Source organism: Jaculus jaculus, chromosome 2, assembly GCF_020740685.1.
Source record: "Jaculus jaculus isolate mJacJac1 chromosome 2, mJacJac1.mat.Y.cur, whole genome shotgun sequence".
In the NCBI taxonomy this organism is placed as follows: Eukaryota; Metazoa; Chordata; class Mammalia; order Rodentia; family Dipodidae; genus Jaculus; species Jaculus jaculus.
The window spans coordinates 65,607,673-65,623,351 of record NC_059103.1 but is presented as its reverse complement, the minus strand read 5'-3'; the positions used below and the strand labels follow the sequence as shown (position 1 = coordinate 65,623,351).

Here is a 15,679-nt window from a genome sequence, read left to right as displayed (position 1 = left end):
AGTGTGTTTAGATTTAGTAATGTTAGGTCACAGAAAAATGGGAAATGGCCAAAATATAATCCCTTATATAATTGAAATGTTTATGATGGTTCTCAACTAAGTGGTGATCAGTAGCATTATTTGGAGATTCTATCTTGTTGCTTTTTTTACTTATTATTATTATTTTTATTTATGAGAGAGAGGGAGAGAAGATGTATGCGCCATTGCAAATGGGCTTGAGATGGCTTACCTGAGTTCTGGGGAGTTTGAACCTGGATCCTTAGGCTTCTCAAGCAAGTGCCTTAACCACCAAGCCATGTCTCCAGCCCTGTCTTGTTGCTTTTTTTTTTTTTTCCTTTTTTTTTTTAAATTTTTATTAACATTTTCCATGATTATAAAATATATCCCATGGTAATTCCCTCCCTCCCCACCCCCACACTTTCCCATTTGAAATTCCATTCTCCATCATATTACCTCCCCATTACAATCATTGTAATTACATATATACAATATCAACCTATTAAGTATCCTCCTCCCTTCCTTTCTCTACCCTTTATGTCTCCTTTTTAACTTACTGGCCTCTGCTACTAAGTATTTGCATTCTCACGCAGAAGCCCAGTCATCTGTAGCTAGGATCCACATATGAGAGAGAACATGTGGCGCTTGGCTTTCTGGGCCTGGGTTACCTCACTTAGTATAATACTTTCCAGGTCCATCCATTTTTCTGCAAATTTCATAACTTCATTTTTCTGTGCTGCTGAGTAGAATGCCATTGTATAAATGTGCCACATCTTCATTATCCACTCATCTGTTGAGGGACATCTAGGCTGGTTCCATTTCCCCGCTATTATAAATTGAGCAGCAATAAACATGGTTGAGCACGTACTTCTAAGGAAATGAGATGAGTCCTGTGGATATATGCCTAGGAGTGCTATAGCTGGGTCATATGGTAGATCAATCTCTAGCTGTTTTAGGAACCTCCACACTGATTTCCACAATGGCTGGACCAGATTGCATTCCCACCAGCAGTGCAGAAGGGTTCCTTTTTTTCCACATCCCTGCCAACATTTATGATCATTTGTTTTCATGATGGTGGCCAATCTGACAGGAGTGAGATGGAATCTCAATGTAGTTTTAATCTGCATTTCCCTGATGACTAGTGACGTAGAACATTTTTTTAGGTGCTTATATGCCATTCGTATTTCTTCCTTTGAGAACTCTCTATTTAGCTCCATAGCCCATTTTTTGATTGGCTTGTTTGATTCCTTATTATTTAACTTTTTGAGTTCTTTGTATATCCTAGATATTAATCCTCTATCAGATATATAGCTGGCGAAGATTTTTTCCCATTCTGTAGGTTGCCTCTTTGCTTTTTTCACTGTGTCCTTTGCGGTGCAAAATCTTTGTAATTTCATTAGGTCCCAGTGGTTAATCTGTGGTTTTATTGCCTGAGCAATTGGGGTTGTATTGAGAAAGTCTTTGCCAAGACCAATATGTTGAAGGGTTTCGCCTACTTTTTCCTTTAGCAGTTTCAGAGTTTCCGGTCTGATGTTAAGGTCTTTAATCCATTTGGACTTAATTCTTCTGAATGGCAAGAGAGAAGAATCTATTTTCATCTTTCTGCAGATATATGTCCAGTTTTCAAAACACCATTTGCTGAAGAGGCTGTCTTCTCCAATGAGTATTTTTGGAATTTTTATCAAATATCAGGTGGCTATAGCTACTTGGGCTTACATCTGGGTCCTCTATTCTGTTCCACTGATCTACATGTCTGTTTTTGTGCCAGTACCATGCTGTTTTTGTTACTATGGCTCTGTAGTATAGGTTAAAATCAGGTATGGTGATACCACCAGCCTTATATTTGTTGCTCAGTATTATTTTAGATATTCGAGGTTTTTTGTGATTCCAAATGAATTTTTGGATTGTTTTTTCTATTTCCATGAAGAAAGCCTTTGGAATTTTGATAGGGATTGCATTAAATGTGTAGATTGCTTTAGGTAAGATTGCCATTTTCACAATATTGATTCTTCCAATCCAGGAACAAGGGATGTTTCTCCACTTTCTAGTGTCTTCTGCAATTTCTCGCTTGAGTGTTTTAAAGTTCTCATTGTATAGAGTCTTTACTTCCTTGGTTAGGTTTATTCCAAGGTACTTTATTTTTTTTTGATGCAATTGTGAAAAGCTTCAAGTTGTTTTCCATTTAGTATTATGATGGCTGTAGGTTTGTCATAAATAGCCTTTATTGTATTGAGATATGTTCCTTCTATTCCCAGTCTCTGTAGGACTTTTATCATGAAGCAATGTTGGATTTTGTTGAACGCTTTCTCTGCGTCTAATGAGATGATCATGTGATTTTTGTCCTTCAACCCATTTATATAATGTATTACATTTATAGATTTGCGTATATGGAACCATCCCTGCATCTCTGGGATAAAGCCTACTTGGTTAGGGTGAATGATCTCTTTGATATATTCTTGTATTCTGTTTGCCAATATTTTGTTGAGAATTTTTGCATCTATGTTCATGAGGGAGATTGGTCTGTAGTTTTCTTTTTTTGTTCTGTCTTTGCCTGGTTTTGGTATCAGGGTGATGCTGGCTTCATAGAAGGAATTTGGTAGAATTCCTTCTTTTTCTATTTCCTGGAAAAGCGTAAGAAGCAAGGGTGTTAGCTCTTCCTTGAAGATCTGGTAAAATTCAGTAGTGCATCCATCTGGGCCTGGGCGTTTTTTCCTTGAGAGATTATTGATAACTGTTTGGATCTCCATGCGTGTTATAGATCTATTTAAGTGATTAACCTCATCTTGATTTAATTTAGGTAGGTCATATAAATCAAGGAAATCATTCATTTCTTTCAGATTTTCATACTTTGTGGAGTATGTGCTTTTATAATATGTCCCTATGATTTTTTGAATTTCTCTGGAATCTGTTGTGATGTTAACTTTTTCATCTCTGATTTTATTAATTTGTGTCTCTTCTCTCTTTCTTTTGGTCAGATTTGCTAAGGGTTTGTCAATCTTGTTTATCCTTTCAAAGAACCAACTCTTTGTTTCATTAATTATTTGGATTGTTCTTTTTGTTTCTATTTCATTAATTTCTGCCCTAATCTTTATTATTTCTTCCCGTCTACTGATTTTTGGTTTGCCTTGTTCTTCTTTTTCCAAGGCTTTAAGGCGAAGCATTCGGTCGTTTACTTGCGACCTTTCTGATTTCTTAATATAGGCACTTAAGGCTATAAATTTACCTCTTAGAACTGCCTTCATTGTGTCCCAGATATTTTGGTATGTTGTGTTCTCATTATCATTTGACTCTATAAATTTTTTGATTTCTTTTTTGATTTCTTCATTGACCCATTCATCATTTAGTAGTGTATTGTTTAGTTTCCATGATTTTGTTTATGCTCTATAGCCTTTCTTGCTACTGATTTGTAGTTTAATTCCATTGTGGTGAGATAGAATGCAAGGAATTATTTTAATTTTCCTGAATTTGTTAGTATTTGCTTTGTGTCCTAATATATGGTCTATTTTAGAGAATGTTCCATGTGCTGCTGAAAAGAATGTACATTCTGCAGCCTTTGGATGAAATGTCCTGTATATATCTGTTAGGTCCATTCCTTCTATGACCTCATTTAGTACACATGCCTCCTTTTTTTTTCCCCCTGGGATGACCTGTCAATTGATGAGAGTGGGGTGTTAAAGTCACCCATCACCACTGTGTTTGGTGTTATCTGTGACCTTAGTTCTAATAGTGTGTTTGACAAATTTGGGAGCCCCCATGTTAGGTGTATATATGTTTAGGATTGTAATGTCCTCCTGTTGGAGTGTGCCCTTAATCAATATAAAGTGACCTTCCTTATCTTTCTTGACTAATGTTGGACTGAAGTCTACCTTGTCAGATATTAGGATAGCAACCCCTGCTTGCTTTCTAGGCCCATTTGCTTGAAACACCGTTTTCCAACCTTTCACCCTAAGATAATGTCTATCCTTTGTAGAAAGGTGAGTTTCTTGGAGACAACAAATTATAGGATCCTGCTTTTTAACCCAGTCTGCAAACCTATGTCTTTTCATTGGAGCATTGAGGCCGTTGATATTAAGAGATATTATTGAAAGGTGTGTATTTATGTTTGCCATTTATTTATTTATTTATTGTGGTTCCGGTTCTACCTTTGCTCTCTTGTGTTAACTAGTATTTGAGCATTACTTGTTTTTTCTAGGTTCCTTATGTGTGCTTTTCCTTTTCTTCAGCATGGAGGATTCTTTCAAGTATTTTCTGTAGTGATGGTTTTGTCTTCAAATACTTCTTTAACCTGCTTTTGTCATGGAATGTCTTTATTTCTCCGTCTATTTGAATGGATAGCTTTGCAGGATAAAGTAACTTTGGTTAACAGTTGTTATCTTCCAGAACTTGAAATATATCACTCCACGCCCTTCTGGCTTTTAAAGTTTGTGTTGAATAATCTGCTGTAATCCCGATGGGCTTGCTTTTGTAGGTAACTTGATTTTTCTCTCTAACTGATTTCAATATTTTTTCTTTGTTGTGTGTGTTTGGAAGTTTGATTTGTCTTGTTGCTTTTTTAAAAATGTATTTTATTTATTTGAGAGAGAGAGAGAGAATAAGTAAATAAATTTGGGCATTTCAGGGCTTCCTGCTACTGCCAATGAACTCCAAATACATTCAGCAATTTGTGCATCTGGCTTTATGTGAGTACTGGGAATTTGAACCAAGGCCTGCAGACTTTGCAAGCAAGCACCTTTAACCACTGAGCCATCTCCCCAGTTCTTGTTTTGTTTTTTTGAGATAGAGTCTTACTCTATAGCTCAGGTTGGCCTTGGACTCACTGCCAAGATTTCTACTTCAGCCTCTTGAGTTTGGGATTTCAGGTGTGTGGCATCATTCTTGGCTATCATTCTTGTAATTTTCTTTTTTATTTAGCAAACTCCATTTATATAGACAATATACCATGATCATAATTCCCCTTATCGTTCTTATTTGAACAGTCTTTCCTCATGAATGTGTTTCACTATAATGATGAATATGAATGGTGCTAGTTTTTTCTTATAAGAATTAAGATGGCATGTATTGTATTGTTTTTGTTTTTCTGTGTAGGGTCTTGCTCTAGCCCAGGCTTACCTGGAATTCAAAGTCTCAGGATGGCCTTGAACTCATGGCAATTTCCCTACCTCTTCCTCCTGAGTGCTGGGATTACCATGCCTGGCTTCAACACCTGTATTTTTCTTTTTTGGTTTTTGGTTTTTCAAGGTAGGGTCACTATGCCAGGCTGACCTGGAATTTATTATGTAGTCTCAAAGTGGCCTTGAACACACAGTGAGCCTCCTACTTCTGCCTCCCAAGTGCTGGGATTAAAGGTATGTAACACCTGCCCTGGCTTTTAGACCTGGGATTTTTTGTTGTTGTTGTTGTTTTTCAAGGTAGGATTTCACTCTAGCCCAGGCTGACCTGGAATTCAATATGTAGTCTCAGGCTGTCCTCAAAACTCATGGTGATCTTCCTACCACTGCCTCCCGAGTGTTGGGATTAAAGGTGTGAGCCACCACACCAGACCTAGGCCCTTATTTATTATTATTATTATTTTATATATATAATATACAAATTATATATATATATATATAATATATATAAATATATATATTGGTTTTTCAAGATAGGGTCTCACTCTAGCCCAGGCTGACCTGGAATTCACTCTGTATTTTTATTTATTTTATTTTTTATTGACAGCTTCCATAATTATAGACAATCAATCCTTTCCTCCCACACTTTTCCTTCACAAGTCCACTACATCATATCCCCACCCCATCTCCAATGGTCTCTCTTTTATTTTGATGTCATTGCCTTTTCCTCTTATTATGAAGATCTTGTGTAGATAGTACCAGGCATTGTGAGGTCTTGGATAGCCAGGCCATTTTGTGTCTGGAAGACTGCATTGTAAAGCAGTCCTACACTTCCTTGGGCTTTTATATTCTTTCTGCCACGTCTTCCGCAATGGACCCTGACCCTTGAAAGGTGTGATAGTGATGCTTCATTGCTGAACACTCTTCTGTTCACTTCTCAACACCATAGTGCTTTTTTGAGTTATTCCAAAGATCACCACCATCCGAAAAGAGGAGCTTGTCTGGCCAAAAATGAGAGTAGCATTAATTTATGAGCATTAATATTAAGAGAAGTGCTTACTTGGCAGTTTGGTGAGCATAATATATGGGTTTAGCCAGAAACCAGCAGGCATTACACCCCTAGGGCTCATGCCCTCCCCCATCATAGGTTTTCTTTATCAGGCATGTATTCCCTCCTGTGGAGCAGACCTCCAGCCCAATTAGAGAGTGATTGGTATCCTTTTTTGTGCCTATTAGCTCATTTGGCCTTGCTGGCCGAAGTTTAAGGCTAGACACTGCCACTGTTGTTTATTTTCACTGATGACTTACCTCTCCTTTAGAGTTGCATGTAGCATAGGTTTTTCCAGCTTTCTGTCAGCTGGTCTACAGGGAGGAGTTTTTCAGCTCAGCTCTAGCTTGATTTCTCAGTGATCTTGCAGCCCAAGCCCATATCTTCACCAGTAGGGTCTTATCACCTATTCCTGGTGGGAAAGCAGGACCCTCCCTGGCCAACAACTTGTTGGAGGGTATTCCCTCCCAGGCACTGAACTTTTTCTAGTAGACCTGTATTTTTTTAAATTAATTTATTTGGTAAAATAGGCATGAGTGGGCCTCATGCCACTGGAAACTTCAGATGCATGTGCTACTTTATATATCTGGCTTCATGTGGGTATTGAGTAATTGAACCTGTGCTATCAGGTTTTGCAAGCAAATATCTTGAATGATTGAACCATCCTTTCCTGCACTAGACCTGTAGTTTGAAGACCCATGTTGGGCTTTTGGTTTGATTCCCTAGCACCACATAAAAAAGGAATGAAGGTGGGCTGGAAGGATGGCTTAGCAGTTAAGGTGTTTGCCTTCAAACCAAAGGACCCAGGTTTGTTTCCCCATGACCCAGGTTAGTCAGATGCACAAGGGGGCGCAAGTGTCTGGAGTTCGTTTGCAGTGGCTGGAAGCCCTGACACGCCCATTCTCCCTCTCTCTCTCTCTCCCCATCTCTCTCCCTCACTGTCTCTCTCCCTGTCTGTCAAATAAACAACTAAATAAAAATAAAATCTTTTTTTAAAAGAATGAAGGGCTGGAGAGATGGCTTAGCAGTTAAGGTGCTTGCCTGCAAAGCCACAGGACCTAGGTTCAATTCCCTGGGATCCATATAAACCAGATGCACAGGAGGCACACATATCTGGAATTTGTTTACAGTGGCTGGAGGCCCTGGTACACCCATTCTTTCTGTCTGTCTCTCTTTCTCTGTCTCTGATTCTCTCAAATAAATAAATAAGTAAAACTTAAAAAAAGAATGAGGACTTTACAGCACTTTCATTTTAGTATATGGATGAAACATTGATGGTTTTAGAAATTTATTTTAAATTTTGCTCTCTTTTTGTAAGGATTGTTTTCTTTTGGCTGGGAGTAGGGCCTCACTGTAGCCCAGGCTGGCCTCGAACCCATAGAGATCCTCCTACCTTTGCCATTTAAATGCTTGCTGAGATTAAAGGCATGTGCTATCACTTCTAACTATAACTCTGTTATTTTATTTTGTTTTCTATTTGACAATTTCATATATGAATGGAATGTATTTTGGTCAAGTGCACCCCTTTTCCTCTCCTGGCCCCATCCTATTTCTGCTAAACACTTTCTTCTTTGCAAATAATCCCATCCTAATTTCATGTTTTGTGTTGTTTTTCTTGCTAATACAGAATTATTTTAAAATGATGAAGACTTGGCAGGATTACATGTCATTAGTCATAGGTTTTTTTTTTTTTGTTGTTTTTTTTTTTGCCAAACTAGGATTTTGGCCTTACTTGAATCTGACAGCTGAGGTCCTTGGAATGCAAGTTCTGGGATTTCCAACTTTGCATACCACATTAGTTTATTCCTACTAGAGCTTTGCACATTCTATGTAAGTGCTCTCCCACTGAGGTATATACATCCAGCTCTCTTTTGGTTTCTTGAGACAGTCTCCCTTCCAGGATAGGCTGGAAATTTTGTTCCTCTTTCCTCAACTTCCTGAGTGCTATACTTACAGACATGCACCATCTATTTGGTCCTCACTAGTGGATTTTGAATGTGTATTTTGGCTTGTATGTGGATTTTGTAGGTGATAAATACTTCAAAAATAAAGTAGTAATTTTAAGATTTTCATGAAAAATGTGGTTTTCTCATAATGTTTAAGGAGCTTCTTACATTAATGTGTCTTTCTTGTGTATAAGGAGGTCAGCTTTTCAAACCTAGCCTGATCTCTTGGTTGGAGCAAAAAGTTGAATTGACAATAGCAGAACAAGGAATTCTTCAAGGTAAGTTACTTGCTAAAACATTTTCATGTCCTTGACAAATTCATTATGTTTTGAAAGATAATTACCTTTTAGAAATTCAACTTGAGGGCTGAAGAGATGGCTTAATGGTTAAGGTGCTTGCCTGCAAAGCCTAAGGACCCAGGTTCAATTCTCCAGGTTCCACATAAGCCAGATGCACATGGTAGCACATGCATTTGGAGTTTGTTTGCAGTGGCTGGAGGCCCTAGTGCACCCATTCTCTCTCTGTCCTTCCCTCTCTCTGTATCAAATAAATCAATAAAAATAAATCAGAAAAAAAAATTAGAAAGAAATTCAACTTGAGTCTGACAATTGAGGTCCTTGGAATGCAAAATCTGGGATTCCTTCAACTTTGTGTACTACATTAGTTTATCCAGACTTTCTTGTGGTCTTAGTGACATTCTCTTTTCCACTTTGTCTTTATGGCCCTGTTTGTATAGCTGTTGGTTTCTCTGGTTATTTAATTTCTCTTCACCATCATATTAAATTTTGTAGTTTTCTCTTTGACCCTAAACATCCCTACAACTGTCAAATTTAAGATATAGACACAAAGTGATTAAATGAATCTTTGCCATACTCTTTTTCATTTTTATTTTTATGAGAATGAGAGAAAATTGGCATTCTAGAGCCTCCAGCCACTGCAGTCTAATTCCAGCGGTGTGTTCCACCTTGTGTACATGTGTGACTTTTGCATGCATCACCTTGTGTGTCTAGCTTATGTCAGTTCTGGGAGTTAAAACTGGGTCCTTGGGCTTTTCAGGCAAGCACCTTATCTGCTAACTACAAGTCCTGTCTTATTCTTTTGAGTTGTTTATGAAAACAAATATCCCTAGGCATAGTAGCACATGCCTTTAATCCTTGGGAGGTAGATGTAGGAGGATCGCTACAAGTTTGAGGCCATCCTGAGAGTACATAGTGAAATCCAGGTCAGGGTGGGCTGAAGTGAAACCCTACCTCCAAAAAAAAAAAAAAAAAGAGTTTTATCACTTAATTTAAATTGACCTTCAGTTTGTTGTGCAAATCCTGTCACATGTTTTTCTGTTTCACTTCAGAATGGGAAATGCACCTTAAGACTAAAAGGACAGTAATTCAGCAGGATACACTTTGGTCAGATGCATCAAGTGGAATGCACCTGGTAAGATGCCATTTGTGTGTGTGTGTATATATGTGTGTTATTCATTTATTTGTAAGAGAGACAGAGAAAAAAAAATAGAATGGATATGCCCAGGGCCTCTAGCCACTGCAAATGAATTTTAGATACATGTGCCACCTTGTGCATCTGGCTAATGTGGGTCCTGGAGAATCAAACCTGAGTCCTTTGGCTTTGTGGGCAAACACCTTAACTACTGAGCCATCTCTCTAGCCCACACAGTGGGAAGATAATGGATTTCCTTCGGTGCTAATGAAAGATTTGAGAGAAGTGTCTATCATTGACAAATGAGAATAATCTCTCATGCCTTATTTTTCTTTTCTCTTTCCAATTTCTATTTCCTTTTCTGTTCCCATTTCTCTTTCCCTTTCCTCGTCCCTTTTGTTCAGATAGGGTCTTACTATGTCAGCTAGGCTGGCTTTGAATTTATAGTCATTCCCCAGCCTGTTAAGAGTGCTATACTTACACCAACATGCCCAGTATAAAGTGATGCCATGAACTATTCTGATGTTGGTGCATCAGAATTTTCATTAGTACACATTCCTGTATAATTTTGAAATATTATATAACCCTCTATTTTTTTTTTTTAAATCAATAGACCGGAAAACACAGTGGAGGGCTGCTGTGCAACTCTAAGCAAGTTGGGAATGTTTTCAGTGAACACTCATGCCTTCAGACTCACACGAGTAATCCAAGTACAGAGAATACTCCAGAGTGTAGTCTGTGTAGAAAAGACGTGCTTCCACTACTCAAGGAAACTTTTACTGAAGAGGACACCTTTCTGTTGAACCAGTGTGTAAAGCCTATTACCTTGTCTCCAGATACTCCCCAGAGAATGAGCACTCAGGATAAGTCCAGTGAATGCAGTAAATGTGGGAAAACCTTTGTTAATCAGTTAGACCTCCAGACTCATAATTGTTCACATACTGAGGGAAATGTCTACAAGTCAGAACAATGTGGGCAAGTTTTTACTCCCTCCACAAGCCATGATGGGTGTGGCGAAATGTCCACTGCAAAAAAATATTATGAATGTAAAAAATGTGAAAAATTCTTCACACATCCTATATACCTTAATCTTCATATGCAAAGTCACCCTGTAGAGAAACCATTTGACTGTAAGGAGTGTGGTAAAGCTTTCACTGAGCGTTCAAGCTTAATTGTACATCTACGACAACACACTCGGGAGAAGTCCTATGAGTGCAAGGAATGTGGGAAAACCTTCATTCAGCCTTCACGCCTTACTGAACATATGAGAAGTCACACAGGAGAGAAGCCCTATCAATGTGACCAGTGTGGGAATGCATTTGCATCATCCTCTTATCTTACTACACATTTGAGAACTCACACTGGAGAAAAGCCCTTTGAGTGTAATGTATGTGGGAAAGCATTTACACGCTCCTCCTACCTTTTAGGTCACATACGAACTCACACTGGGGAGAAACCCTACGAATGTAAAGTATGTGGGAAAGCCTTCAGTGGGCGTTCTTGGCTTACTATACACTTACGAAAGCATACTGGAGAGAGGCCCTACCCATGTACAGAATGTGAGAAAGCCTTCACCAGCTTTGCGCAACTAACTGAACATATAAAAACTCACACTGGTGAAAAGCCCTTTCGGTGTAAGGTGTGTGCAAGAACCTTTAGAAATTCCTCATGCCTTAAAACCCACTTTCGAATTCACACTGGAATAAAACCATACAAATGTAATTACTGTGGGAAAGATTTCACAGCACGGTCAGGTCTCACTAAGCATGTACTCATTCACAATGGTGAGAAACCCTATGATTGTAAGGAATGTGGGAAAGCCTTCAGTACATCCTCTGGCCTTGTTGAACATATAAGAATTCATACAGGGGAGAAGCCCTTTGAATGTTACCAGTGTGGGAAAGCCTTGGCTCATTCTTCATCTCTTGTTGGACACTTGAGAACTCACACTGGAGAAAAACCCTTTGAATGCAACATGTGTGATAAAACATTTACACGCTCTTCTTATCTTCGCATTCACATGCGAACTCACACAGGGGAGAAACCCTATGAATGTAAGGAGTGTGGGAAGACCTTCCCTGAGCGCTCATGCCTTACTAAACACATCAGAACACATACTGGTGAAAGGCCCTATGAATGTAAGGAATGTGGGAAAGGCTTTATTAGTTTTGCTCAACTTACTGTACACACAAAAACTCACAGTTCTGAAAAGCCTTTTCAGTGTAAGGTATGCACAAAAGCCTTTAGAAATTCCTCATCCTTAGAGACCCACTTTCGAATTCACACTGGAGTAAAACCTTACAAATGCAATTACTGTGGGAAAGACTTCACTGCTCGTTCAGGCCTTACTATACATTTACGAAATCACACTGGGGAGAAGTCTTATGCATGTCAGGAATGTGGGAAAGCCTTTAGTACTTCATCAGGCCTTATTGCACATATAAGAAGTCATAAAGGAGAGAAGCCCTTTGAATGTGACCACTGTGGGAAAGCCTTTGCTTCTTCCTCATATCTCAATGTACATTTGAAAATTCACACTGGAGAGAAGCCCTTTCAGTGCACAGTGTGTGGGAAAACATTTACATGTTCTTCTTACCTTCCTGTTCACATGCGAACTCACACTGGTGAAAAGCCTTTTCAGTGTATAATATGTGGAAAGTCATTTTTGTGGTCTTCTTACCTTCGTGTTCACATGCGAATTCACACTGGAGAGAAACCTTATGTATGTCAGTACTGTGGAAAAGCCTTTACGGAGCACTCAGGCCTTAATAAGCATTTACGGAAACACACCGAAGAGAAACCATATGAATATAAGGAACATACAGAAGCCTTCACTAGTTCTTCTGATACTAATGAACATGAAAACTCCCACTGGAGAGAAACCCTATGAATTCAGAAAAGCTTTTGAGGCTTCTGATTTTTTCTTTGTAATAAGGATTGAATTCATTGCAAATCTTATGAGTACATAAGCATTATATAAAAGCATTCAGTTATTGTGTACTTCAAAAACAAGAAAGCTCATTCTAAGGATACTCCAGGAATTTAAGGGTTGTAGGAGAGATCATCGACTCACAATAGACCATGTAAGAACTCACTGGACCTATGCAACATAAGAAATTTTCAAACTCTAGTATTTCCCTGAGTCTTACTAAATATGTGAGCTGGTGCAAGAATGTCCTTGATGCAAGACATGGGATGCATCTTGGATCTGGTAGTTTTGGTGTTCACTTGTGATCTAGAAATGGAGAAAAAAAAATGTAATTTGGAAAGTCAGCTTTTATATCTAATCTTGACTAAATGGTATTTACACACTGCACCGAAACTATGTTTCTTACAAGGAATTTGCTTTGTGGAGTCTTCAAGTCTTGGTTGGTAACTGATGCATGCCTGGATGCTTCTGTGGATAAACTGAATATTTTGAGTATTTCTATATTTGTGTATTTTTACGACTTCCACTATATTCCTTTTAAAAATATTCCTGTTTGATATAAGTGAAAAGTATTGTTTGTACTAAGATCTACTGCATAATGTCACACATCCTTGGATTGTGAAATAACAACCACAAACTCAGCCCCCATATTTCACATGTTTACTAGTGTCTTGAACCCCTCCTTTTTTGTCATTAGTAATGGAGTGTAACTCTACCCCAGGCTAGCCTTGAGCTCATGGTAATTCTATTGCTTAGCCTTCTTGATGGCTGAGATTATAGGTGTCACCCACCATGCCTGTCCTTTTCTAATATCTTAAATTTTCAGTTTGTATTCTCACGAACAATGGGATATGCAGAGTCAAATTGCTATCTTTTATTGTTTTTGTTTATTAAAGGTAGGGTGTGACTCTAACTTAGGCTCACCTGAAATTCACTATGTAGTCTCAAGGTGGCCTTGCACACTTGGTGATCCTCCTACCTCTGCCTCTCATGAAGCACCATGCCTAGCAGATTGCCATTTTTTAAACAAATTCTAGTGATATTTTTCACAGGATTATTCCAAAAGTTCAACACTGGAGAGAAGGCCTATACTGCATTGGTTATCATTAAAATCACCATATTTTACATAAGTGAGTTCTTATCATTTACCAGTTCTTATTCTCTTTCCCAGTTCATAGCCATTGTTTTTCCTTTGATTTACATTAATCTTTTCTTAGGTTCTTGTAAGATCATAGAATATTTACCTTTATTGTTTCTAAGTTTTGGGTTCTAGAGTATTGGTACTCAGACTGACCTCAAACTCATGATCCTTCCCCCTCAGACTCTGCTGTAATTACAGACATGTGCTGCCATGACCTGCTTCTTCTGGCTTGAGTTCTGATGCCCTCAAGATCAAACTGTTACTTCAATTGACAGAATTTCCTTTTGTATGGTCTGTTGTTTTACTCAGCAGTCCCTATCCATTGTTTTGCCCATGAATACTTAGATTTCTTCCATGACATGGGAAAATGTGAAGTGTAGCTGTCTCCTTGAGTGAGTGATTTTACATCCTTGGATGCAGTCCCTGAAGTAGATTTGTTACAGTAAATGAAGTTCTACTTATAATTTGATTTTTAAAAAATATTTTTTGGTAATGGCTACCAATTCATATTCTCATCAACAGCAGGCTGTGCAGTTAATGCCATCCCTTTAAAAAGTACAGTGGCGGGCTGGAGAAATGAGTCATTGTATATTTGGGAAGATACTGTTTTAGTTATTTCTTAGCTTTAAAATTGTGTTTTTTTTCAAGTTCTAGGTATTGCTCATGTGTCAACACCCTATTATATAAATGTTTTCTGACTTTTTCTATCTGTGTGCAATGTTTTCCATTCAGTTGGTTAGTTTTGCTTTATTTTGTGAATAGCTTAGTTTGATTATGGTGCTAGTTATTCTCTTTTTGTACTATGGGGGTGGGGTTCAAGGTAGGGTCTTGCTGTAGCCCAAGCTGACCTGGAATTCACTATATAGTCTCAAGGTCTCCTTGAACTCATAGTGATCCTCCTACCCTTGCTTCCCAAGCGCTGGGATTAAAGGTGTGCAGCCCTACATTTTGATTTTAATACCTTTGCTTTTCGTGTCAACTCATAAATATTGCTAGAGTGTCAGAAAACTTGTATATTTTTAATTTTATGATTTCACAGTCACGGATCATATTTGCTTTAGTTCTATTTTTTGAGATGATATATCACTCTAGCACAGGCTGGTCTGAGATTATTATGAAGACTAAGCTGACCTTGAACTTGCAGCAGCCCTCCTGCCTCAGCCTGTCTGAGTTGCTAGGATATTAGTCTTGGGCCCCCATGTCCAGCCTGTTATATTTGTTAATTCATTTATTTTTTAATTTATGTTACCTGTCACCCCACCTGTTTTTGTAGGGCAGTCTTGTAGCTCAGATCTACCTTCTTTCAGATTTTTGTATGTGTGTGATTTTTGTATATGCTTGTGAGTGAGGCACACGTGGAAGGTAAAAACAACTTTGTCTGTGCTCATCTTCCACCTAGTATAAGACAGGATCTTTTTTGTGTTGCTGTTACAGATGCCTGGCTACCTGGTCTGAAATCTTCCAGGGATTCTGACTCCACTTGCCATCTTGCCATATGCAAGAGCTAGGTTACACGAATGTTCCCATATCCAGCTTTACCTGGGTTCTGGGGATCCAGATGCAGGTCTTCACACCTTCAAGGCAAGCACTTCACCTACTGAGCAATCTCCTCAGCCTTATTTAAAAAGAAAAGAAAAGCATAATTTTGACAGAAGTATGGGGGTGGTGGTAATTCTCAGTGGTTCACTTATGTTCTTTTGCATGTGTACCTCCACTTTTGTTAGCTTCACTTACTTAAAAGTGTTCTATATTGTGTTTCCATGGCAATTGTGGTGTAATCTAACTCATTGTGTAAGTATATTTCTGACCTATTTTCTTCTGTTGGTCTGACATTTTTTTATTCCAATATATTTTTAAAAAATATTTATTTATTTGAAAGAGAATGTGTGTGCCAGGGCCTCCAGCCACTGCAAACAAACTCCAGATGTATATGCCACCTTATGTATCTGGCTTCACAGGCAAGTGCCTTAACTGCTAAGTCATCTCTCCAGTCCCTTTACCAATACATATATTTAAGCCGGGCGTGGTGGTGCATGCCTTTAATCCCAGCACTCGGGAGGCAGAGGTAGGAGGATTGCC

General features: G+C 38.5%; 1 protein-coding gene across 5 annotated transcripts in view; it reads left to right on the top strand.

Annotated features, from left to right (window-relative positions):
- The window catches only part of LOC101609374 (zinc finger protein 26), a 37,458-nt gene extending 22,045 nt beyond the window's left edge, over positions 1 to 15,413 (top strand). For all 5 annotated transcript variants that reach the window (XM_045143198.1, XM_045143197.1, XM_045143195.1 and 2 more), the window contains 3 exons: positions 8,294 to 8,377; positions 9,448 to 9,530; positions 10,144 to 15,413. In XM_045143198.1, coding sequence (XP_044999133.1) covers positions 8,294 to 8,377; positions 9,448 to 9,530; positions 10,144 to 12,420 — 2,444 coding nt within the window. In that variant the 3' untranslated portion in view covers positions 12,421 to 15,413. The remainder of the gene's footprint in view (positions 1 to 8,293; positions 8,378 to 9,447; positions 9,531 to 10,143) is intronic.
- The last annotated feature ends 266 nt before the right edge of the window (positions 15,414 to 15,679 follow it).